Below are 23,583 nucleotides of genomic sequence, written 5' to 3'. Positions count from 1 at the left end.
CATGTGCACAGCAATATCAGAAAACACAAAGATAATTCACATCCTATGAATCTAGTCAGTGTTTGTGCTGTGGAAAAGACAGACTTGAACGGAAAGTTAAAAATGTGGAGTTATATAGTGCAGGCTATTTTCCTGGGGAGCCACGAACATGAGCAGGGAGATAATTGAGTGGCAAGAGACACAGGTTGCTATGGTTTTTATAAGTGTTCCCCAAAGGCCTATGAGTTAAAGACTTGGTCCCCAGGATGGCACATTATTGGAAGGTCCCATGCACCTTTTAGATTTGGGTGCTGGTGGGACCTTATTTTTTTTTTAACTAAGTCTCTATTGTTTGATTTTATCAATAAAGACTCAGGAGCCAGATGCTGGGGTGAAAACCTGCTAGCTCAGAGAGGCAGAGAAAGCACCCAGCTTTTTCCTCTTCTGCCTAGCTCCCTGGAAAGAGAGTTTTCTCCTACATCTCAAGCAAAAACTCCTCCAACTGGATATCCCTCCCTTCTACTTCCTGTGCATCTCTCTACCCTCCTGAGTTCCTCTTACGCTCTATGGTTTTTTTTTTTTTCCTGTCAACTGGTTGCTTGCCCTACCTCTTAACCTACGGTTGATTTTATTTAATCCTGTTCACAATATTTAAGCAGAAAGCTCTTGGATTAAAGGTGTGTGCTAGGACTGAGCCACACCACAACTAGAAGCAGGTTTTTTTCAGTAAGTAACACAATCTCAGGGTTCACAGTGTGATCAAATATCTGCAACCCTCTTCTGCCCGACTTTTGGTTCCTAGCTTGTGAGGTGAGCATCTCTATGATGTACTGCCCTAGCCAAAGGATGGCATCTCCAGAACCATGAGTCCAAATAAGTCTACCTTTTTAGGTTTATTGCTTCAGGTGTTTTTCTATAATAATAATGGGAAGCTGGGTGATGAAGATGAATGAAGTTTCTAAATTTTTTATTACTTATTCTCTCTCTCTTTCCTTCCTTCTCTCCCTCTGTGTGTGTTGGGCGGGGGGATGGCAATGCATGTATCACAGCATGTATATGGAGGTCAGATGAAAACTTTATGGGGTTGGTTCTCTCCTACATTTATGTGCATTCCAGGGATCAAACTCAGGTCTCCATGCGTACATAGCAAGTGCCTTTACCTGCTGAGTCATTTTGCTAGACCCTGGAGGAAATCTTGATTTTGTTTTTATTTTCTTGTGAGGTACAGGAGAGATTATTATATTTATATACATATGGGGGGCTGGAAGAAAGGAAGTTAATGAATTATATTGGGTAAGAAATTAGTCAAGGTCCAACGAACATATAGAAATCACATGAGCTATTGGACCATAAATATTTGACAGAAATAGTTGTTAAAAAACGTAACAATCTGGTTGTTAGGTGACTGAAATGGTAGGAAGAGAGTACAGAGATAAATCAGCAACTGTAAGAAGCATCCAGCATTGTTAGGGCTGAGGTAACAAGGAGGACCGGTGGAAGATGGAGTCTACATTGTATAAGGGGTGGAGAGATTGTCTCCTAAGAGCAACGGAAGGCTCCTTTCTGGGGATTGCATGGGGTCAGACTGAGTTAGGCAGAAACGAAAGAATCTCTGAGAGTTGCGTACAATCGAGCAGATGAAAGGGGCTTAGCAAAGCATTGCTGGGAAAGGAAATGAGATAGAGTGTAAAGAAGCTAGGGGAGGAAGTTTGGAGAAGCTAGAGGAGGAAGTTGGGGGAAGGAGCAGAGAGGTTGGACACAAGGCAGCGGAATGGCATAGACCGGGCAGCCGGGCTTCGGGTTTTTCTTGTGTTTTCGAAGAAAGCTGCAGATTATTCGAACAGTGGAGGGAAGTCCGGAACAATGATTTCTGGAGGGCCAGTACATCTGAGTGGACGAGAAAAAGCTGGGAGGGAAAACCAGAGTCATTATCTGCAGGGCCAAACGCGATGGCCTGGTCTGTGGTGGCTGTAAACATCGGAAGGAACCTGTAAGGAAGGGAAGGCTCCAGTTAATCGATGGCTTCTTTGCTGAATGTGGCTGGGGGGCAGAAGACGAGAGAGCGAACAGGATCTTCTTTATTTGGGCCATTAGAAAGGATAACTGAAGACGAGGAAGGGAGGGAGAGGAGGAGATTTTGAGCCTTGTTAGTCTTGCCCGGTACGATTATGGTTCCTGCAGGACTGATCGCCGGGTGCTGGACAATGGGTGCTTTGGAGCTAAGAGCCAATTCCAGGCAGAGCACGCAGGCGCAGCCCGGTGTCGCCTAGCAACTAGGAACAACACTGACCCTCAGAGGCCAGTGCAGTATGTTAGGTGTAGGGAGTCGCTGCTCCTAGGGACTCCATGCAGGTAAAGGCAGGCTCCAGGCTGGGCTGTTCACTTGCCCTAAAGGGTGGAGAGACCCAGGACTGAACCAATTGGGGCATTCGGTGCACAGGTGGGAACCGCTGGGACAAAGGGAGGGGACACCTGAAGAGCTGTCCCAGTCAGCACCCGCAGTTACCAGCGGTACCCTGCCCTTAACGGGGCGAACCTGAGGCTCCAAGAGGGAAGTGAGGGTCTGAGATCCTGTCACTTGACTGTAAGTGTCTCTTGAAGCAGGATCCTACCTGCTACAGCCTTCCTCTGCTGCTTTAAGTCTGCTCAAAGCTAGTTTCTGCCTATGGGAATATCTGAAGCTCAGAGACTGAGGGGACGGCAAGAGGTGGGGGGATACAAATGACAAATGGGGTGATAATGCGGCTATGAAAGGCACGATTTTAAGCCAAATCCATTGTCATAATCAGTTTAATAAACTTAGTGCCTATTCATCGCGTTATCTTCCAGCTGTATTTATATTCCTAAAGAAACTGAGAGGTGGGTGGATTTTTTTTTATGTCCAAAGACATTCATTGCAGCCTTGTCCATAATTCCAGAAAATTGGAAATGGGAGGCTAGATGAGTAATGGATTTGAAAGCATTATTTAAATGATATGCTGATCCACTGAAGATGCCAGGAAGATAAATGGAGATGGAAATGTTTTGAACTTGCCCTTTAAGGATTTCTTAGGAGAATGGTCCTAGGAAAGGAAATTGACAATAGGCAGTAGAATTCAGGAAAGATGGTAAAAATCACTGTAGAACACACACACACACACACACACACACACACACACACACACACACACACAAAGGAACTATATCAAAATAACACAAATCTACCTGAGCTTGTCTTTGGGTGAATTTTCTTTTGTTCATTGTGCTATCCTTTGTCTTGCAAATTCTTTACAGTGAATTACCTAGTCTTTATGAGAAAAAAATTAGTGTGTGTGGCTAACTGCTCCCACCTATACCTGTGGTTTACTCCTGCCACCCCCCAAGAGCTATCCCAATATAGTGATGAAAATCAGTCACCTCTGACCTCATGGTGTTGCCCAGGACCCTTTCCATGACTGCAGTGCTCTGTGTCTTTATCCTCTTCACTGTTCATTATTGTATTGTTCAAAACACCACCCTGGAATAGGAGACATTAGCATGAGGTCAACTGAGATAACTGTAAACACCGTGTGTGTGTGTGTGTGTGTGTGTGTGTGTGTGTGTGTGTGTGTGTAACTTAATTGTTTACTGAATGTTCTTCAGTAGGAATTGTTATGATTCCATATATAGCAGTTGCTGCTGTGCCATAGAATTGCTTATGAACTTATCTTGACCTATGAACTTACCCTAATGATAGCTTCTCCGTGTTTCAGAATGATTTCTATGTTCTGGATGAAACGGGCTCAATGTCAAAGGCCTATGCACTTTTCAAGCATACATGAATATCCGAGATTTGAGAAAAACGCTAGCTTTATATAAGGAAAGAAAATTGAAAACTAATACTTTAGTGTTTTGTTTATCTTACATCTCCATACATTTAAAGACAGATTTCCCACTTTGTAAGAATTTTCAAATATCCACACTAGTTGCTGAGTAGTTCAAAAAGCAAATCCTGATGGAAATTTGGAGGCTGGAAAGATGGCTCAGTGGTTAAGAGCATTTGTTGTTCTTCTAGAGGACCATGCTTGGGTCTCATCACCCACATTGTGGCTTACAAGTCTGTAGCTCCAGTTTCAGGGGATTCAACACCCTTTTCTGGCTTCCTGGGGAACTGGCATGCACATAGCACACATACATGAAAGCAAAAATACCCCCACACATAAAATAAATAAATCTAAAATATATTTATACAAAATTGTATTTAATGGAGAATGTTTTTTTTTTATTTTAGCATTTTAGTATACTTGATAAGCCATAAGGTACCCCAGGATAGGACAAGCCTGCCAGGTTCTTCACAGCCCTTACAATTCATGTTAGTCACATGGAATGGGAGTCTTTCAAAGCCTCTGAGTCACTGTGATTTTGTAGCCTTTTAATACATTCAATGCATTCTGCCCAGTGTCTCTAAGACCAGGAGCAGCTTTTGACTCCTGACAAGCAATTTGAACTAATCCTGATACTGAAAGCCCTCTCCAGGGATTTTGCTACCTCCGGAGACTTCTCTCAAGATGTTGGTAACTTGATCTTCCTTTCACCAAAGCATTACTCACAGGAAAAATAGAACTAATGATTTTCATAATACTGAATTCATATCATGTGCTAGATACCTGCAGGTACATGACATAGTTGCATACAAAAAAAGGACACACATGCCTGTTTTGTGGCATGTCATGTGGGTCTCAAAAACTTCATCTCAAGCCCAACATAGGTGGTGTGGAAATGTGCTGTGCCATTGCTCATTTAGTCAGAAGTTATGTCACCAATGCATTCACCTTTCTAAACTGAACAAAATGCCAGTACTCAACAATCTTATCAATAAGTTCTTTGAAAATCAGTGCTTCCAACAGGGACACATGAAACAGTTTGGGTCCTTGCAGGAATTCCTTCATGAACTACATGCTTTAATTGGTAAAAATGTGACAAAGAAATGCCCTTCTCCCAAGGGCATTGATGACTGAGAGACGGAGGATGGACAAATTTATTAGTGCAGATCACAGCTTTTGCATCTTTCTTTTCTAGGATGGGTAAAAAGATAAAGAAGGAAGTCGAACCTCCCCCTAAGGATGTGGTAAGTTTCTGGTGCAAATACCAGCAAGAGTTTAACCACCAGTTTTAAAAATAAATTGTTCCGACAGTTTGGCATGTCCCACGGTATACATGAATGCATGGTGGCAGAAGTCCAAAGTCTGACTAATGATAATATTAGTCAGAGAAACCTAACAGAATATAAACAAACATTTACAACATTGTCATTATATAATTAGCACAATTAAACAGCGATTACTAGCTTTTCTAGTGTGTAGATAGCATGTTCGCAGTCTAGTTAATGGATAAATTGTTTCATTGTGTTCTTTTAAATACTTCAACTTTATATTCACTAGTCTCTCATCAACATGAATTATCCAAGGGAATTTTAAAAAATAAGGAGAAGTTATGCTACAGTGCTTACATACTTGTGTATGGCATCTGCTGATGGTCTTGGACATGAGATGTCCCATTTTTTTCCAGTTAGTAAGTAGTCTGGGATCATTAGCTGCTTCTCTTCTACATGTTAAGCATCAACATGGCCCCTTATAGAAAGTGTTTTTCACTCCTAAATGCATGGTTTATCTGCTCACTTTAATCAGTTACTGAAAGACTATGTTACAGTGGAAAACCACCTTTGATGATACTGACTTTGGAGTCTTTTTTCAAAACATGTGTTTGATGTGTGTGTCACTAGACAGAATACAAATAGCAATGAGGAATTCCCAAGCTTGCAAAAATTGGAAAGTACTGCAAGAAAGTTGCCCTCCAAGTTGGAGCATTACAGTCAAGGCTGGAAGCTTTGTCTCAGCATGGCTCCTTATAAACTGTATTAATCACTTTGACCAAGTTGCCAAATTTGGCCAAACTATTTCAGTTTTCTTTATCTTTGAAATGGGAATTGCACTTTCTAACTCATTTGGATTGCTATATTATTAATCCAAAATAAATTATATGATGTTCTCAGTGATTGGCATGTAGTGCAGCAAATAATATTTGTTATTATAGGAATCCTCAGGACTCTGCTCTGTCCCTGTCCCTGTCTCTCTCTCTGTCTCTCTGTCTCTGTCTCTGTCTCTGTCTCTCTCTCTCTCTCTCTCTCTCTCACACACACACACACACACTGATGACTGCCAAGATATATGATACTTTATAATAGAATTATGATGAAAGCTACTCTACCACCCACCCTCTTGCACCCAGTTGTGCATTGGGTACATTTTCAAACCTCTATATGGTACAGGGAGGATGTGACGATACCCACCTCAGAGGCATACCCACTCCCAATAATGAGCATTAGACAGCATCAGGTGCTTAGAGTAGCTTCGAGAACTAGCCTCCACTCCAAGTGCCCCGGAACCACATGGGAGCCAGGGGTAGTGGTGTGTGCTTGCCACATCAGGACTCCAGAGACTGAGGGAGGAGGATCAGTACTTTAAGGCCAACCTGGACTAGACAGTGAGACCCTGTCTCAAAAAGAAAGGACGAAAGCAAACACGTGTGGCCTGTGACCACCACATCGGAAGGGCAAAATGAGGAACATCTCTGTCTCAGAAGTTCTGTCGGACAGCGGTTTCTCATGGCTGCATTTTCTTAACTGAGCTGGGAGACTACGGTTTCTCATGGGTGCTTTTCCGTAAAGGTGCTGTGAGACCACCTCTGTACTCCTCTGGCCTCTCGGCAGACTGGCCTTAAAAAGCAGAGCTCAGCCAGGTGCTTCTTCCTGCTTTCATTCTTTCTGTGGTAATTTTGGCTCACCGTTCACTTTATACAGAGTGTGACATTGTAATTTCACAACAAGCTTGCTGGTGACTGACTACCTCGTGGGGAAGCAGATGGCCTATGTGATTACAGCTCAGGATTATTTATTTAGTCGAGTGGCATTCTGTTACAGCCGTCATTTCATTCTCAGCACCTTTTTAAATAAAAAATTACTATAATGCTGTGGACCCTGCAGGAGAAACAAATACCACGCCAAGTGCCGCCGCTCTCTGCCAAGCACTGGCATTTCTAGCGCAGAACTGCTCTTTAGCGTGCCGCTCTTACGGCCTCCATCTTCCTTTATGCTTCCCATAATCTATATTGCCTTGTTCCTAATGATGGCTGGAAGGCACAGTAACACATCAGAGTGTTGACGAAACCTCCAGGAGAGATTAAACGGTGCTTATTTATCACTCATGCTTCAGTGGAATTTTATGTACTCTACCTCTTTGAAGATTGTAGTTATCATAGCATGCTCGCCTGCAATCACCGAAAAGTTAGTCATGTGCTCATAAAACAAGCTTTAAAATATTCCACTATTAATTGAAGTTTAGTGCTCTGTGGTATGACTGTAGTCTTGGCTACTCTGGAGGCTGAGGCAGACGGGTTGCTTGAGTTTGGGAGTTCAAGGCCAATCTGGACAACAAAGTGGAAGCTAATGTCAAAAAAAAAAAAGAAAAAGAAAAGAAAGGAAGGAAGGAAGGAAGGAAGGAAGGAAGGAAGGAAGGAAGAAAGAAAGAAAGAAAGAAAGAAAGAAAGAAAGAAAGAAAGAAAGAAAGAAAGAAAGAAAGAAAGAAAGAAAGCTGGCGAGCTTGGGAGACGGCTCATTCATTGGTGATGGCACACAACACAAGGACCTGAGTTCAGATCCTCAGAACCCGCAAAGGAATTACACATGGTGACTCTCATCTATAACTCCAGTACTGGGTGGGGGACACGAGAGGAAGGGGACAGGTAGATCCTGAAGCTAGTCAGTCCAGCACAAAGTAAGAGACCCTGTTTCCCTGAAAAGGAACAAAAAGGTGAAGACTGATTGATAAAAGACACATATGCCACACCCTGGTCTCCAGATGCACTCACACTAACAAGGACACACCACACATCTCCAGATGCACTCACACTAACATGTGCACACCACACAGCTCCAGATGCACTCACACCAACATGTACACACCACACATCTCCAGATGCACTCACACTAACATGTACACACCACACATCTCCAGATGCACTCACACTAACATGTACACACCACACATCTCCAGATGTACTACACCAACAAGGACACAACACACATCTCCAGATGTACTACACCAACAAGGACACACCACACATACAGAGAGAGGGAGAGAGGAAGAGAAAGGGAGAAGGAAGAGAGAGAAGAAAAGAGAAAGAGTTATATTAGAAAATTAAAGATCTGAAATGGGGGTTAAGTCTGTCCCAAGTATGGGCTGGTGGGGAGACCAGGCAGCTGGAATGTTGGAAAACGCTTGATGTCTAGGATGTCTAGAGCTGTGACAGACAGTCAGGGAGCCTTGGGAAAGTGGGACAGAAACTCTGGACACTTCTGCCTGTAATTTCAGTAACAGAATGCACCTTTTGAAGCCAGCTGATGGTTTAGGTCTCCTGATATCAAAAGACAGACCCTGATAAGTCACCTTAACTCCACAAACTGAACTCAGGAGGTCCAACAAGATGAGGAGGTCCATAGCTTCAACTGTTATTAAGGAAAGAAATGAAATGATCTAGAAATGGTCAGTGGCAGGTGACGTGGTGCTCACTGGTGGTAGCCTTAGAGTGGTCCCTTTGGAGTCTGATGAAAGTTAAGCTCAGCTTGGATATGTGCAGCCAGTAGAAAATGGAGAAAAGTCACACTTCGTTATGTTTTTGACCGTGAAAGGGAAGGAAGGGCACAGGGTGAGTAGTATCTAAAGAAAAATTGGTTTTTGTTTCAAAATAAGAGAGATTTGTTTGGAAAGTTTTGCCTGGAGTCTATAGCACAGAGAACCAACCAGGAAGGGCCAGCAGCAGAGAAGTCTAGTTAAGGGTCCCCTGGAGATAAGAAGTTCTAAGCTGTCTAGGTGGAACTAGACATGAGAAATAACATGCATGAACTACTAAAAAGCTATGAAATGAATGATTTTTAGAGCTCTCATGAATCTGGGGATTTTTGATAAGAGAGTCTTACTGAATTTCTAGAGCATTGTTAGGTAGAGTCTCCAGAAGTGTCAGGCCTTTATAGTGTGGCTAGCCTTGCCGTATGGTAAAGGCTTTCCTGGATTTGCACAACAAGGTTTAAAAATGAGCTTGAAGTAGACAACGTTGACCCAGGTGTAGGATAAGTGCTCACCATAGCAAAATCCAACATCCTTTGAGTTCCTTTCATCCCCATTACCAAGGAAAAAGATCTTTACACTCAACTACACAGTTTTCACAATATTAAGTAGCCAATAAAAATAATTAAGGATGGAAAAAAGGAAAATGTGAATCATACCAGGAAAACAATCAATAAGCCATTAGAGGAAATAAAATAGAAAGCTAAAAATATATTCAGTTACCAAAAAAAGAAGACAGGAAAAAGAACAGATTAGAGAAAGTGGAGACAGATAACACGATAGTTAATAAAACTCAACCATATCAGTAATAATACTATATATAAATGTTGAAATATTTTTAAGGTGAGAGATTGTCAAATTTGATGAAAAGACAAGACTCAAGTAACCTTTAAGGAGAGCTCAGCAGGAGAGAAAAAAAAAGAAACCTTTAAAGATACATGGACACATGGATACATGGATACATGGATACATGGATACATGGACACATGGATACATGGACACATGGATACATGGACACATGGATACATGGACACATGGATACATGGATACATGGGTTGAGAGTGAAAACAAAGACATGCATACCATGCAAACACTAATCACAGGGAAGTGCCTGCATGTCGAACAAAATACAATTGCAGAACAAACACTTTTATCAAATAAAAAGGTGGACATTTCCTAGTGATAATTTTTTTTTCATTTTTAAGAAGAATATGTTCTTAAGACAAATTTTAAGGAAATTTAAGAAAAGGGGCTATTCCATCGAACAAAGATGAAATATGTAAATACAATACTTTTACCAAAGTCAATATCCATTAGCTAGAAAGCATTGCAGAGACAAAGAAGGCCCAATGAAGCAGACACACTGTGCTGGATACAGGGACATTGATGGTGCAAAATGGTAGAACTACTTTGAGGAAACATGGCGTTTTCTTGTGAAGTTAACTACACATTTGCTATCAAGCCAGAAGTGTGTGTGTGTGTGTGTGTGTGTGTGTGTGTGTGTGTGTGTGTGTGTGTTCAGATGCATTTGCATGTTTGTTCATGTATTTGGAGGCTAGAGGTCAACATCAGATATTTTATCCAATCATTCTTCACCTTTGGTTTTTGAGATAGGTCTGTCAATGAACCCGGAGTGCATTGATTTGGCTAGAAAGTCCTCCTGTGTCTGCCTCCCCAGCACTGGGATTACAGACAGTCACTACTGCACTCATCTTTTTTACACGGGTGTTCAGACACAGAAACCCTTTAGCAATGTTGAGACAATACTGTCCTAAAATCTGGCAGAAGGCATTTGCAGATAAAGGTGTATGCCACCAAGCCTGATGACCTGAGTTCAATCCCCAGGATCCACATGATAGAAGGAGAGAGCCTACTCCTTTGAGTTGTTCTTTGACCTTCCATGTGTTTGAACACACACACACACACACACACACACACACACACACACACACACACACACACACACACAGTAAACTAAGAATGTAATATTTTTCCAAAAATCCAACAGGCTTTTCTCCTCTGTATGTTTTTTTCCCATTCCAGATTCATCCTTTTAAGTTACCTCCATCATCCATCTCCCTTTCCTTTTTAGTTTCCCAGTTTCACACAATGACGTCACCTATATTCCCAAACATACTGCGATGTTCAGATAGGAAGAGTCATCCCAAAGAACCAAGTAACACTTGGAAATCCATCTGCCTGCACCATACACAGAACTCCTCCCTCCATTTGTCTCTGGAGATGGAAGAAAACAGTGTCATAATTTATTGCTCCCTGTCCACAGAAAGCACCAGTGCTATGAGTTCGGTCTTGCTTGGTTTTGCTACACAAGAATTGCCCAGACTGAGCATGACACAAATCTCAGAGTCCTACGGATTTCCTCTGTGCTATGCTCCCAGTTCCCTTTTCCGGAACTTACTCAAGGTTGTGTCTTATTATATACATTTGCCCCATTTTTCATCCTTGTTCTTGTCTCACATATGTTATTCCTGCTCTTCCACTGAGAGTCCGGTAGGTGGAGTGGACACATTGACTGTTGAGACAGGGCATCAGGTGTACTCAAGGATTCTTGTATGAGGGCCCAGAATAACAGTAATACATATTTATTTCAGTGAGCATGTGTGTGATGTGCCAGACATTGGGCTAAGTGCTTCGTCATAACCTCCCTAGCCCTCCCTTGATTACTCCAGATATGTGCTTTTATCCCTAGAACACAGAAGAAGGAAGCAGCATTCTAGAAGCTTCAGCAACTTGTCTGAGTCAAGCTGAGAATCCGCATCTGTAACTGTCTCTCCCCTTCCCACGGCCCTCTGGGAATCAGAGGGCTGCGGTGGTCTTTAAGACTTTTTCTTTCATTTCTGTGTGTATAGGTGTTTCACTTGCAGGTGTGTCTGTACACCACTTACATGCGGTGCCCACAGAGGCCAGAAGAAAACATCAGACCCCCTGAAAACTGGAATTACAGAGGTTGTGAGCCACCACGTGGGTGCTGGGAACTGAACCTGGGTCCTCTGGAAGAGCAGCCAGTACTCTTAACCACTGAGCTATCTCTTTAGCTCCAGGGATTTCTTTCTGATATAGGAACATTCCAGTTCGCCTACGGGGCCATGACCACATCCTTTTGCAGGATTGTGGCCTCTTTCAGTTTTAAGCCACTGTTCCTTTTTATGTGACATTTAGGAATTACGAATGAACCCAATTACTCTTCGTTTTGCTTTTCAGTTCGACCCACTCACAATTGAAAGCAAAAAAGCAGCCACCGTGGTGCTGATGCTCAACTCTCCAGAGGAGGAGATTTTAGCCAAAGCTTGCGAAGCCATTTATAAATTTGCTTTGAAAGGTTTGGATCTTTTCAGTTTATCTTCCTATCTCATTCCTATTTACTACATTCCAGGCATTTCTTCACTTGTCTGTAGGTTACTTCCCGTGTGAGTGACATCAGTGCCCACTTGAAGGCAGTGTGCTTTACTCGGGTTCCAAGGGTCGGTCACAGCACAGAACAGTCATCTAGACCAGGAGTCGGGCATGGTGGCACATGCTTGTCATCTCGGGATTTGGGAGGTGGAGGCAGGAGGGTTGTAGGCGGAAAGCGAGCCTGGGTACATAGTAAATACCCTTGTCTTCCCCATTTCTTATTCACTCACTTGGTCACTCACTCATTTATTTAATCAACCAATAAGAATAAATGCCACAGAAGCAAAAAGAGCCACCGTTTGAGCAGTAAGATGAACTTGCATTGGATCATAACCTGAAGTACAAAATAAATATCCCTGTGCACAAACAGTAGTGATAAGAAGAGTTAATGTCAAGGCCGCCACCACCCCATCTCCATGCTCCCTTCCATACAGTAGCCTTTCACCCCCAGTATTCCCCATTTCCACTTTGTTCTATTGTCTCCCATCCCCCTCCCTTAGACCTCCATTTGTGCAGTCTCAATGGCCCTTTTCTGGTTTCCTTGTCTGTAGCTAGAGTTTTCCTGCCTTGCCCACAGTCAGGACAAATCTCTGTCACCTGCCAGTCCCACAGCTGCTCGGACCCAACCAAGTAAACACAGAGATTTATATTGCTTACAAACTGTATGGCCGTGGCAGGCTTCTTGATAACTGTTCTTATAGCTTAAATTAACCCATTTCTATAAATCTATACCTTGCCACATGGCTCGTGGTTTACCAGCATCTTCACATGTGGCTTGTCATGGTGGCGGCTGGCAGTGTCTCTCACTCAGCCTTTCACTTCCCAGAACTCTTCTCCTTGTCCTGCCTATACTTCCTCCTGCCTGACTACTGGCCAATCAGTGTTTTATTTACTAACCAATCAGAGCAACACATTTGCCATACAGAACATCCCACAGCACTTGTCTTTACCCATAGTTCCTCCCCCTTGGATGTACTCTTTTAACAGTTAGAAGCTACAGTCCATGAAGGAGAGAGAGAGCATCTGAACCTGGCTTACTTCACTTAAGGTTTCCTGTTCTGTCCATTTTCATGTTAATTTTATAGTTTCATCTTCCTTTACAGCTGAATAAAATTCCATTAAAATAAAACTTAACAACAGGGAGAGATTGTTTTATTGAATTAAAAATCAAAAGCAAATTACATGCTGCCTTCAAGAAAGACACTTAGAATGTAAGGGCTCAAATAAAAGATGAAAAGAGATATCTCATGAAAAGACTAATCAAAATAAACCTGGAGTGGTTATAATAATACAAGAAAAGTAAACAGTAAAAGGAGCCAGAGGTCATTTCATTATGATAAAGAGGTCAAATAATCGAAGGGCTAAAGAAAATCTTCCCTAGCCATGGACCTAAAATAGGACCTTCCAAACGAATAAAGCTGGTACTGTAAGGAGGGGTAAGCATCCACAGACACTCCCCAGAGAGAGGATTCAAGACCCTTTTCTCAATAAATGAAAGAATAAATAGACTGCAAGTCTAAGAATACGGAAGATTTGACCATCAATACTGATGAATTTAACCTAGTATTGACAGAGCTTAAGAACTGTGGAGTGAACATTATTTCTCAAGAGTATCTTACAGAATACTTACCTCAGTACACTGCATTGTGGGGCATAAAACAGGACGAAGCAAGCTTTAAGGGACTCTAAGCTACTCAAAAATATATCTCCATACCACAGAGAAATCACGTCAGAAATCAATAATACCAGATATTCTGGGTAATCATTAAATACTCAGAAAGTAAACAGCACACTCCTATGTAACTCATAAGTGAAAGAAAATGAGTGATAAAAGTGAGAATTGAAGTAATCTATAAAAATGTATAGAGTGCTGTTAAATGAGTGTTTAGATAAAAATTTATTGCACCATGTTAGGGTCAGGGAGGGGGCTTAGTGGGTAAAAGCGCTGCCCTGAGTTTGGATCCCTCAGGTAGAAGCCATCATCCCTCAGGTAGAAGCCATCATCCCTCAGGTAGAAGCCATCATCCCTCAGGTAGAAGCCATCATCCCTCAGGTAGAAGCCATCATCCCTCAGGTAGAAGCCATCCCCCTCAGGTAGAAGCCATCATCCCTCAGGTAGAAGCCATCCCCCTCAGGTAGAAGCCATCATCCCTCAGGTAGAAGCCATCATCCCTCAGGTAGAAGCCATCCCTCAGGTAGAAGCCATCCCCCTCAGGTAGAAGCCATCATCCCTCAGGTAGAAGCCATCATCCCTCAGGTAGAAGCCATCATCCCTCAGGTAGAAGCCATCCATCTGTTCTTTGACTTGAGCCCATGTGCATGCCCTCACATGCTAAATACACACTCATTTGCCCAAAGATCAATTTTTAGAAGTTTTAAACCAATAGTTGCAATTCTTTTTTAAGAAAGAGCAATGGTAAAGGAGAAATTAAACTCAAAGTCAGTAATAAATATAATGGGTATCTGAAGAGAAATTAATGGAACAGAAAACAATAATAAAAAGCAAACAGAAACTGTGAGCTGGCCAAAAAGAAAACGAGGCAATCTTCAGCTCAGTATGTCTCTTAAACATGGATGAGGAATTTGTAAAGAAAACATTAGCAAATTAGATCCAACAACTGAGTTCCATGTGAAGGGCCCAAGATTTGTTTAACTTAGAAGGATTAGTCAAGGGATTCTATCCTATGTGATAGAGAGAGAAGTGAATGTCCAGGGTGCTGGAACCCCAGGTTTGTTCTGGGCTAACACTAGGTGGAGCTCCAAGGAGACAGAAAGCATTCATGCATGGTCTTGTTTTACCTGTGGTGTCAGGTGAGGAGAATAAAGCAACTCTTCTTGAACTTGGAGCTGTGGAGCCCTTGACCAAACTGCTTACCCATGAAGACAAAATTGTAAGAAGAAATGCTACGATGATCTTTGGAATCCTAGCTTCCAACAGTGAGTAACAATGTTTTGAAATGAACAAGTTCTCCTTCTTTCAAAGTTAACTTTAAGAGATTAGCCTAAATTTTATTTAAGCCAACTTTAACATCAGAAAAAAAAAAGTAGTACAGTGTAACAAATGATTTCATAGTTTTAAAAGACGTGTTTAATGTGTGTGTATCTGCATGTGAGTACAAATGCCCATAGAGGCCAGAAGAGGGCGTTGGATCTCCTAGAACTGAAATTACAGGTAGTTGTGAGCTGTCCAGTGTGGGTGCTGGGAACCAAACTCAGGTTCTCTGGAAGAGCAGTAAGGGCTCTTGAGCACTGAACCATTTATGCAGCCCAGATTTCCTATTTTAATAGATTTTTAACAGATGTGGACATAAGTATAAAAATCTCACCTCAAAGTTAGTGATGGTATTCTAGTCTAACAGGTTAGGAAAGAAATTATCTCTCAAGATGATTCTCTCCCCTCACCTCGAGTTAGTATAGTGTAATTTTCCTGCACACATGTCAGTTATATTTCATATAAATTCTCTAGTATATGAAGCCCACAGAAGATTTGGATAAATTCACTTTTTAAAACTGCTAACTATTGCTTCTTTAAAAAGTTTAGTTGTATATATCGAATTCAAACTGATTAAGTTAAATGCTCTTGAATCAGATGTATGATTTGGTTCAAATATTTTCTTTTATTTAGGAGTGTGGTACTATAGTATTAGCTAAAACATGCTCTTCTGGTTTTCAAAACAGAAGTTTGGCAGAGCTGTGCCAACAACAGTAGTCTCTACTTGTGCACAACATGTCTTTGCCCAGACATAAGTCACTTCTCTGTGTTTTAGGGTCACAAATTTTGTAACTTACAAAAGTTTCAAAAAGTATTTTGAGCCAATATCTTTGTAACTACAAAAAGATTCAACAGTACTCTTAATAGAGAATGAATTCAACCATGGAACAAAGGTAGTAGAAATAAACCCAAGTCTCCCAGTTACAGTATATGGCTAAGGTCATCATTCTGTCCCTTACCATGGCCTCTACAGGGTACATCATGGTTCTTATCTTTCTGTCTCCAGTTGTCAGTTTTTCTAGACAACATGTGATATGCACAGATATTAACATTTTCAATGACTTCTTTCCTGTTTGTTTTTTTCTTAATTTCTATTATTTCTCTTACTTCTTCATTCATTCATCTATCATTTAATACATAAGGTATTTATTTCTTGAGAAACTGCAAATTGTCATTGAAAACCCTCAGTTCAGGATATATATAAATTGCATTTTATGGGTTTCTAGGGGATTTTGTGACCTTAATTACTAAGAATTAGGGACTGAAGAGATGGTTCAACAGCAAAGAGTGCATCCTGCTCTTGCAGAGGACTGGAGTTTGGGTCCCAGCACCCATACTGGATGGTTCATAATTGCCTATAGCTCCAGATTAAGGGGGAATCCATGTCCTCTGGCGCCCTCTTGCATCTGCACCCACATACACATACCTGCACACATATCCACTCACACACATACATGATTAAATGTTTTAAAAATTTAAGGAAATATTTCCACATGTGGGTGTTAAGTGAGGGGTTCTCTGGGAGCTCCCAGGACCAAAACCCACCCTATCAGCTGGTTTTGGTCAGTACTAGGAGGACACACCACATCTGCTCATCCAGTGGGGACAGCACCGCTGCCCTCAGGGTCCCAGTAAGTACCTGGCTCTCTTGTCTGAAGAATGATGACAGGTCGTGAATACATGTCTGGTGTGATGAACAATTATGGTATAGTGAAAGGCTTTCTTTTGATTCCATTAGATGAAAAAATGATTTGAATTGATTGATTTGTATTTGATGATGTGGCTAACACGTGGTGGTATCCCCAGCTGCTTGGCAAGGTCTCCTTTTCTTGGAAGAATCAATGTGTTCACAGCTATAGGTCCACTTGTCACACATGTCCTAGAAAACTTGGATGAAAGTTGAGCAAGTAGCCATTGGATCCTAAGGAGAGTCATGGCTCCAGGCTAATCTGTAGATGAATGCACCTCCACACTGCTCAGCTGCAGCACTGTTGACATGTCTAACAACAACAACAACAACAACAACAACAACAACAACAACGGATGCCTCTTAGAAACATGTGCCTTCCTATGGTTCCATACTCAGTGAACAACTGTGCTCATGGCAGATAAATTGATGTGTCAACTGGATGCTGGCGCTAGAACTTCATGTGAGAGAGAGCTCTCCTTTCACAGCCTCCTCCTCTACTTCCTCCTTTTCTGTTTTTCTTCCCCCTCCCCCTTTCCCTTCCTCTCCTCTTCCTCCTTTTCCATTTTCTCTTCTTCCTCCTTTCCTTCTGCTTACTCCTTCCCTTCTCTTTCATATCCTCCTCTCCCCATTTTCTTCCTCCCCTTCCCCTTCTCCTTCCCTCTTCCTCCCCTTCTGGAAGTTACTGAGCTATGTGTCTATGCCAAGCTGGAGTGATTAGAAAAGACACTGAAATTACCTTACTGGACCTTCTATTTTGGCCAAAATCCAAGTGCCACTGTTTTCTTTCTTTTGTCAGTTTGTGTTTAATTCATCCAGAGCACACAACAGCTGCAGTGGTTGTGGTCAGCCACAGATGCAGTGGTTGTGGTCAGCCACAGATGCAGTGGTTGTGGTCAGCCACAGATGCAGTGGTTGTGGTCAGCCACAGATGCAGTGGTGGTGGTCAGCCACAGATGCAGTGGTTGTAGTCAGCCACAGATGCAGTGGTTGTGGTCAGTCACAGATGCAGTGGTGGTGTCAGCCACAGATGCAGTGGTTGTGGTCAGCCACAGATGCAGTGGTGGTGGTCAGCCACAAATGCAGTGGTGGTAGTCAGCCACAGATGCAGTGGTTGGAGTGAGCTACAGATGCAGCGGTGGTATGGTTGTGGTCAGCCACAGAAGTAGTGGTTGTAGTCAGCCACAGATGCAGTGGTTGTGGTCAGCCACAGATGCAGTGGTTGCAGTCAGCTACAGATGCAGTGGATGTGGTCAGCCACAGAAGCAGTGGTTGGAGTCAGTCACAGATGCAGTGGTGGTATGGTTGTAGTCAGCCACAGATGCAGTGGTTGTAGTCAGCCACAGATGCAGTGGTTGCAGTCAGCTACAGATGCAGTGGATGTAGTCAGCTACAGAGAGTTCACCAGAAACCCAAAGCTACCAGAGAAAGATGGTTTTATAAACTGGTAGAAGGTCAAGAACAAATTAGATGGTAAAACCAAGATACGGTGTTAGGAACAGTAATCAAGCTTGATATAGTGGTACCCACCTGTAATGTCAGTACGGGGAGGCTGAGGCAGAGAAATTGCAGTGAGTTTGGCCTGGCCACCATAATGAATTTTAGCTCTGCTGGGACTGCATAGTGAGGTTCTGTCTAAAAAGTAAATGCAATCAAAACAGATCTGATAAAGTTAGAGCAGGCATTAAAGTCACTGGCAGATCTGCCTTAACCAGAAATTATGGGTGGCACCCTGCTCAGCCAGATGCTGTTCACCTGGCCCCAGCACAGGTCAGAATTTCCGTCCAGTTGCCCTAACTGAGGAACTTCACTGTTGAAAAAGAAGGAGCCGAGACTAATATTGTGTTTACAGTGCTTGAAAGAACAGCTTGTCTGGTATGTTTTGTTTTTTGTTTTTTTTCTGATTTAACATCAATAATAAGAATTAGATTCTTTGAACCATCTAGTGTCAAAAGCAGAATAAGTCTGTCAGCTGTGTCACCGGTTCACAGAGCTGCAGTGAACTAGAATTACCCATCAAGCAGAGAGGATGGCTCAGCAGACTTCATGGACCGCCGGGGTGGTTCTTGTGCATCTCTGGTCATTTGATCTAAATTTCACGGCATGGGACTCTCTGATGGACACTTTTAGCTTGTTTTGGCAAAGCAAGGTGAGATGTCCACCTGAGGCCACAAGGGACGTACAGCTAGGGGCTTTCCATGTGACTGCCAATCACATAGAAAGGAAGCAATTGAGAGCCCCCAGGCACCACCATGGTCTGCCTTAAGGTCAGGGACACATCAAGAAATTTTGAAGTGTGGGGATGTCTTATATATATGGGGGAAGTGCTTAGAAATCTAAAATTCCAGAAATAGTAGGGTTTTTTTTTCTTCCAAGCATCTAAAAATAAGGGATTTTGCTACTGTTGTCACAAAAATGATTCTCAACCATGCCGACTGGCATCAGGAGAACAGCACTTGCTGAGACAGGGTGCATGGAGTTTGGTTCCCAGAACCTTGCAAGGATCTAAGTATTATGCCAAAGCTGTTACCTGTCAATTAATGGAGAAAACGTTTTTTTAAACCTGGTGTTGGACCATAAATGTCATCCCCTACTGTGTCCAGCACAGCTTGGGCTGGACACCTGACTGAGTTGATACAGGAAGGAAGAAATGACAGACAGACAGACAGACAGACATACGGAAAGACTGGGCTCAGAGGCATTGTACTCACTATGATGGAGGGCAGCACGTTCTACCCAAAGAACCCAGAACCTCAGTGAGTTTATTATGTACAGCACAGAGAAGAGGGCTTAGCCAGTGTCAGAAGAAGGGCTTTGTAGGGGACAGTCTCTAGGAAACTGTAGCCACCATTTTCTGTAAACTCTGTCAACATTCATACATGGGCCGGAGGAAGGCTTTGCCATTTCCCTGGGCCTGACCTAGAAAAGGCTTTGTCAATCCCCTGAGCCTGACCCAGGAGTGGCTTTGTCAGTTCCCCTGGGGTCCTGAGACATTGGTGTCCTTCTCAACAACACACATTCATTCAGGACTACCTCTGCTTCCCACAACACAGCACCATGGGACATTACAGGTCCTGGAACCTACAAAAGCTACTGTCTATTTGCTCCACCTTCAGCCACTTGCAAAAGAAACAGAGAAATCAGAAGTGTCAGCACATTGAAAAAAAGCCACAGCTCTGAATTCCTCAGGAAAGGGTGTTCAGTGAATGCCAAACCTATTCAGCAATTAATAAGGACAAATTCATCCTAGACAGTTCTCTTCAGTGACCTTCCCTTTAGTTCTAGTGGGGTTAATCTTCCTTACAGGTAAAGGAAATGAACCAGATGTTCCAAAACTAAAGAAATAGGTATCTTCCCCCCCCCCAAAAAAAACCCACAAAAACAAAAGCAAACAAACAAACAAAAAACCTGGAGTAAAGTCAGCAGGAAGTAGGGACGTACTTGGCTAGCCTTAGCTTAACAGAACGCACAGACAAGTGAACTTCAAAACCCAGTGCATTTCTCTCTAAGAACTTTTGACATCTCCAATAATTAAATGGGGTGTAAGCAATGATGATATATCAGTCAAAATATGTTAGGATAATTGTTTGCATTCTACACAAGTTTATGAAAATCGAACTTAAAAATAATTTCAAAATAGAGAGAATAAGTGACCATAGATCTGATGCATCTACAATGTAAGCTAAGGCTCTGGGGAAACTGAGGAAAAGAGGTCAGAAAGATAGTATGAGCCAGAAGACCAAGACACCTACTCAAAACAGGGTCTTCTAGACATGACAGGGAGGTGGCACGGACGAAATCTCGACAATAAGGTTTCCTAAACATATTGCATAATGACAACAAGAGTCAGTGTGCCAGTGTGGATGGGGGAAATGTCACGGGTTCCACCCTTAGATGAAGAGCTGCGGAGAGGGATGAATCTGTTTTCTCCACAGACAAGCTGGATATGTTATACAATCCCAAGTAGTGAGCTTAAAACACATGTACATGTGAGTAACAGTAAATTGTACACACACACACACAGAGAGAGAGAGAGAGACAGAGAGAGAGAGGCAGAGACAGAGAGACAGAGACAGAGACAGAGAGACAGAGACAGAGACAGAGAGAGACAGAGACAGAGAGAGACAAAGAGAAAGAGAGAGAAAGAGAAGAGGTAATAACAATTGAAAGTGTCAGTGTTGGCACAAGACACCCCAAGACCAAGTTCTCAGCACAAAGGTGATTTCTTTGCCCAGAAGGACAAAGGGCAGGTAATAAGAGACAAAGACAGGAGACAGAGGACAAGAGGGAAGGGAACAAGGGAGGGGGAAGGGCATTTAATTGGGCATGTTAATTAGGTGAACCAAAAAGGGGTTTTTGATTGCTGGACTTTAATACTTTGATAGCTGGACCTTGGCAGTCAGCCTCAGGAGGAAGAAGAGGCCACATAAGGGAGTAGACCTTGGTGGCTAGCTTTAGGAATGTAATCTGATGGTTTTTAGCAAGGCGGAGGGCATGGGGGAAGGGCAAGCCCTGCCAGAGCCATGTTTGCCATGCTTGGGCCTATTAGAGCCCTTTCAACAATAATTAAAGAAGAAAAGATCATGGATTTGGAAGGAGTAGGGATCTGGAAGGAACTGGAGGCGGGAGAAAGGTGGACATGATGTAATCATGTATAAGAATTTCAAAACAAAAATTTAATATAATAAACATGTACAGGACACTGTAAGTCAGCTTTTCTGATGTGTTCTGGGTCTGGCACTGCGGCTGTTATCCTTTTTAGTACTGACCAAAAGACAGAGGCTAGATGGTGTCTGAGCAGAGTCAACTGACCTGGGCATTCATCCAGCTACTTCCTTGTTGCTGCTTAGATCTCAATATCCTTCCCCACGAAATCATACAAGCACCTAACTCCTGAGCAAATGCTTACCAGACATCACCATTATTATTTTAACAAACATCCGTATTTTGTTTCTTCCTTTGTAGGTGATGTTAAAAAATTGTTGAGGGAGTTAGAGGTCATGAATTCTGTTATTGCTCAGCTTGCTCCAGAAGGTAACTTTGCATCTTACATTTATTTCCTAAATGGAACTGAGTTCTTTTTACAATTTATTAAACTAAATATTGTAAAGAACTTACGAGCCATCCACTATGAGTTGCCATTATAATCTTACAAGCCATGGCTCAATTCTCTCTTTTCAGGAAGTGTGGTATGAGCAAGATTTGTGGAGCTTTGGATTCCAAAGCCTCTGTGTGTTTGTGGTGTGTGTGTGTGTGTGTGTGTGTGTGTGTGTGTGTGTGTGTGTGTGTGTGTAGTACTAAAATTGAGTCCAGGGCTTTGCATATGTTCAGAGAGTATACCAACACTGCAATATATCCCATAACCCTGGAACTCCAGACCCTCCTGCCCCAGCCTGCCAAGTAGCTAGGATCACAAGTGTGTGTCATCATCACACCCCTCTTCGGAGCCTATTGCAAAGTAGAGCTTCGGTAAACAGCTAACACATTGTCTTGTTTGTTTGTGATCTACAGAAGAAGTGATAATCCATGAGTTTGCAAGTCTTTGCCTCGCAAACATGTCCATCGAGTACTCGGGGAAAGTACAGATATTTGAGCATGGTGGACTGGAGCCGCTCATCAGACTGCTGAGTAGCCCAGACCCGGATGTGAAGAAGAATTCGATTGAATGCATCTACAACTTGGTACAGGTAAAGTTTGCTTCTAAACAGTGTTTTGGTAGCAGGGGATACAACTCAGAGCTAAAGTGCTTGCTTAACATGCAGGAGGCTCTGTGTTTTAGCCTCAATACCATTAAAAAAAAATCTTTGGACAAAAGCCAATTGTGGGGGTTGGGCTGAAGAGATGGCTCAGAGGTTAAGAACACTTGCTGCTCTTCCAGTGGACCCAGGATCAGTTTCTAGTACCTACATGGTTGCTTATAACCATCTTTAACTTCAGTTCAGGGGGGATCTGATACCCTCTTCTGGTCTCTGTGGGCACTATGTGCATATGATACACAGACATGTAGGCTAAAACTAGCACAAGATAAGGTAACTAGGATCTGGACCAGCAATGTTCCAACCTGTGCATATCATTACTGGGATAGCATCAGCCTTTGCAGACAGCTTCTTTCCAGAAATTCTCATTCATAAAAACAAGCCACTGGGACAGTCCTGATGGGCTTGGAGGACCAGCTGGTCAATGACCAAAGCTTTGGACTGTTGATCAGTAAAAAATCCTGTCATCTGAATCTGCTCAGTGCAATTCATTATTCACCACAGCAAAATGCTATCTCGTCAGGCTGCTTCCCCGTATAATAGAAAATAACTCCCACTCTCCTCCTCACTGTGATGCCCCCGTGCCCTGCTTTCACCCACAACAGTTCAGTTTGGAAAGACTTACCAGCTGTCTCTGCTGCTTTTCTCGCTCAGGTTTCTTAACAACTACCAAATGTACATAATAAGCTTTAGGTCGGCCGAAATCCTAAGACAGGCAGGAGGGGTAGGGTAGAGGGCTAATCTAGAGACAGTATCTAGGCACTGGGATGGAGAGAGACTCAGAAAACCTTCTTGGCCTTAGGTGGTCCTTGCAACATGACCACCTCATGCTCCTGAAATGGACATCCTCTGGAGGAAGTTCAGCCTCTTTCCGCTGTCCCTGATCCAATGGGCTTTCCCCGACCATCTCAGTTTATTTTCCTGTTGCTGGGATTAAACACCCTTACAAAAAGCAGTTTAAAGGAGAAAGAGTTGGTTCTGTCGTAATTCAAGAGTGTGTAGTCCTTCCTGGCAGGGAAGTCAAGATGGCGGGAGCTTGCAGCAGCTGGTCATGTGACATCCACAGTCCAGAAGCACAAAGCAATGGATTCCCATGCTCAGTTAACATCCTCCACT

The 23,583-nt window shown here is 42.7% G+C and overlaps 1 protein-coding gene across 5 annotated transcripts in view; it reads left to right on the top strand.

Moving 5' to 3' along the window:
* Positions 1–2,232: 2,232 nt before the first annotated feature.
* The window catches only part of Armc3 (armadillo repeat containing 3), a 91,008-nt gene continuing 69,657 nt past the window's right edge, over positions 2,233–23,583 (top strand). For 2 of the 5 annotated variants that reach the window (XM_076572615.1, XM_076572614.1), the window contains exons 1-7: positions 2,274–2,411; positions 2,489–2,563; positions 5,017–5,065; positions 11,841–11,958; positions 14,844–14,969; positions 21,677–21,745; positions 22,223–22,398. In XM_076572615.1, the coding sequence (XP_076428730.1) occupies positions 5,018–5,065; positions 11,841–11,958; positions 14,844–14,969; positions 21,677–21,745; positions 22,223–22,398 (537 nt within the window). In that variant the 5' untranslated portion in view covers positions 2,274–2,411; positions 2,489–2,563; position 5,017. Of the gene's footprint in view, positions 2,564–5,016; positions 5,066–11,840; positions 11,959–14,843; positions 14,970–21,676; positions 21,746–22,222; positions 22,399–23,583 lie in introns of all 5 variants that reach the window. The other 3 variants (XM_042278040.2, XM_015997436.3, XM_042278043.2) reach the window with 3 other exon arrangements.

This window comes from Peromyscus maniculatus, chromosome 5, assembly GCF_049852395.1.
Source record: "Peromyscus maniculatus bairdii isolate BWxNUB_F1_BW_parent chromosome 5, HU_Pman_BW_mat_3.1, whole genome shotgun sequence".
Lineage (NCBI taxonomy): Eukaryota > Metazoa > Chordata > Mammalia > Rodentia > Cricetidae > Peromyscus > Peromyscus maniculatus.
This window is presented reverse-complemented; position numbering and strand designations above follow the sequence as displayed.